Source organism: Coptis chinensis, chromosome 1 (genome assembly GCF_015680905.1).
Source record: "Coptis chinensis isolate HL-2020 chromosome 1, ASM1568090v1, whole genome shotgun sequence".
Classification (NCBI taxonomy): domain Eukaryota; kingdom Viridiplantae; phylum Streptophyta; class Magnoliopsida; order Ranunculales; family Ranunculaceae; genus Coptis; species Coptis chinensis.
In genome coordinates this window covers 37,730,835-37,732,768 of record NC_141456.1, presented here as the reverse complement: position 1 = coordinate 37,732,768, position 1,934 = coordinate 37,730,835, and the positions used below count along the sequence as shown (strand labels likewise).

The 1,934-nt window shown below is 34.5% G+C and overlaps 1 protein-coding gene across 1 annotated transcript; it reads right to left on the bottom strand.

The window, feature by feature from the left end:
* Nucleotides 1–209: 209 nt before the first annotated feature.
* On the bottom strand, nt 210–1,074 carry LOC147523843 (ubiquitin carboxyl-terminal hydrolase 18-like). The gene is made up of 4 exons (XM_086600173.1): nt 1,016–1,074; nt 613–778; nt 432–520; nt 210–351 (listed from the first exon to the last, which is right to left on the bottom strand). Exons 1-4 carry the CDS (start codon nt 1,021–1,023, stop codon nt 315–317), a joined length of 300 nt encoding a protein of 99 aa, XP_086456299.1. The 5' UTR covers nt 1,024–1,074; the 3' UTR covers nt 210–314.
* Between the last annotated feature and the right edge of the window lie 860 nt (nt 1,075–1,934).

The following is a 1,934-nucleotide window of genomic DNA, read 5'->3' as shown; positions in this document are numbered from 1 at the left end:
AAAGTTTTCAAGAATTACCCGAGTCTCTCAAAATCCATGTCCTTAATTGCTTTCATAGTTAGTTCAGATTAACTGAATTTCCCCCTTCTCAAACCAAGTCCATTACTTACCCCCTGAAAACAAATGATGTGCAATTGATGAATTCTTAAATTGAATTCAATTCAAATAGAGATTTAAAAATATGAAATTCATATAAGAGTGTACCTGGAGGGTATGGATGATTGAAATCGAGATTGAACTGAGAACCAATAGTTAGAGCGATAGAGAGATAACATATCCATATATCTCCCTTAAGAAATCTGAGTTTTTTTTTTTTAATGTAGACATTGTAGAACAACATTGGCATAGCAGCTGCACAATGAAAGTAGAAAAGTTAGCATCGTCCAATCATAGGAGTATAGGTTGTCATACACTCATACCCTTGCACTAACCTGTTCCCACAATTTAAAAGGCCACAAGGGGGGAATCTCACGTCGTTCCAGTTAAAGAGCTTCACAAATTCTTCATAAGGAAATAGAACCTGTGAATTACACAAAGCAATGAGTTTCTCCTTTGTTGAAGGAGAATATCTTGCCACTACAAATTCATATAATAACAGCTGGTTACACTTACCTTCTTTATCAGTGGAAATTCTTTAGTAGATTTACCATCACAGCAAGAAGCTTTTCCACCAATGCTACTGACATCTGATTTTGCACTCAGACCTCCTAATTTTCTGACCTCCTGACATTTTTGTCTGTGACTTGATCTCCAATGCTCCAATTGGCAAGTATGAGAGCTGAAGAAACAAAACGATAGCCGCCACGTTAACGGAAGCATATTACAAAGATTTATGTAACACTATTAAACCATTAATGGTTATAGCAGACTACCAAACTTAATTTTCCCCCAATCAAATTAGTCTTCCTAATCCCCAACAGTAAAGTTGGACACATATTACAATGAACAACACAATGTGCATTAAATTCCTACCATCAAGAAATGAAATTTAACAAAAAAGAAAAAGAAAAATTACCAATACATAACAGCCTTGCAACCAGAACACCTCTTACTACTCCCAGCTTTCCCACACGCACCACAAACACCACCATAAAAATTTGGTTGTCAACACTTGAAAGAATATCATAACCACCAAGAAGAAAGCTGGTGCAGAGATAAGAACTGTCAGCTGAGAGAGATTTTTTTTTTTTTTTTTTTGAAGTGGGGTGTTTCACGATGAGTGGGGTTTTGTTTGTGTGAAGAAGAAAAAAGGCGGTTAGGTTATGGTTAACGAAGAGTTGGGTTTTTTTTTTTTTTATTTGATAATTACTAAAATAGCCTATGGGAATTGAAATAACGGACGTAGTTTTATTTTATTTTTTTCCAACACACATGAAAAGACAATTTTGATTTTTATTAAATCAGAGAAGACACCAAATTCAGGGTTATTTTGGTAAGAATGCAAGTAATTACTTTTAAAGTAAGAACTATTCTAAAAACTTTGCTGACGTGGTTCACTGTGAGCATCTTGGAAGAACCGATATTAATGTAGGTAGGATGTGCGTACCCATTACCCAACTTTGATCCCATGAATAAAGTTAAAACCCAACACATTTCTCAATCTAAGATTGTGGGTATATATCATAAACTTAATCACACATTTCTTTATTTTCATAGAATCAAACCAAAACCACTTAGTTTACACTCTATGATACTCAAATACCCAATTAAAACCTTATACATACCCACTTGAACACAAACGAACTTAGATCTCATGAACTGACCGAGAGAGCATCTTGTAACTGACAATTGAATTAATTACTTTCTATCCCCCATTGATTGTCCAGTTGCAAAACATTGTAGGATAAGGAGGGAAAGATGTATCTGAGAAATCTTTTTAACACTATACCAAAATAGGATATCCTTAACAGTGTAGGACCGTTACTAAAAATATT

Excerpts from the sequence above, each read along its gene's own strand:
- LOC147523843 (XM_086600173.1), bottom strand. Across the intron at positions 521-612 it reads AATTTCCACTGATAAAGAAG|GTTCTATTTCCTTATGAAGA; the intron begins GTAAGTGTAACC and ends TGTAATTCACAG. Across the intron at positions 352-431 it reads CTTTTAAATTGTGGGAACAG|CTGCTATGCCAATGTTGTTC; the intron begins GTTAGTGCAAGG and ends TTCATTGTGCAG.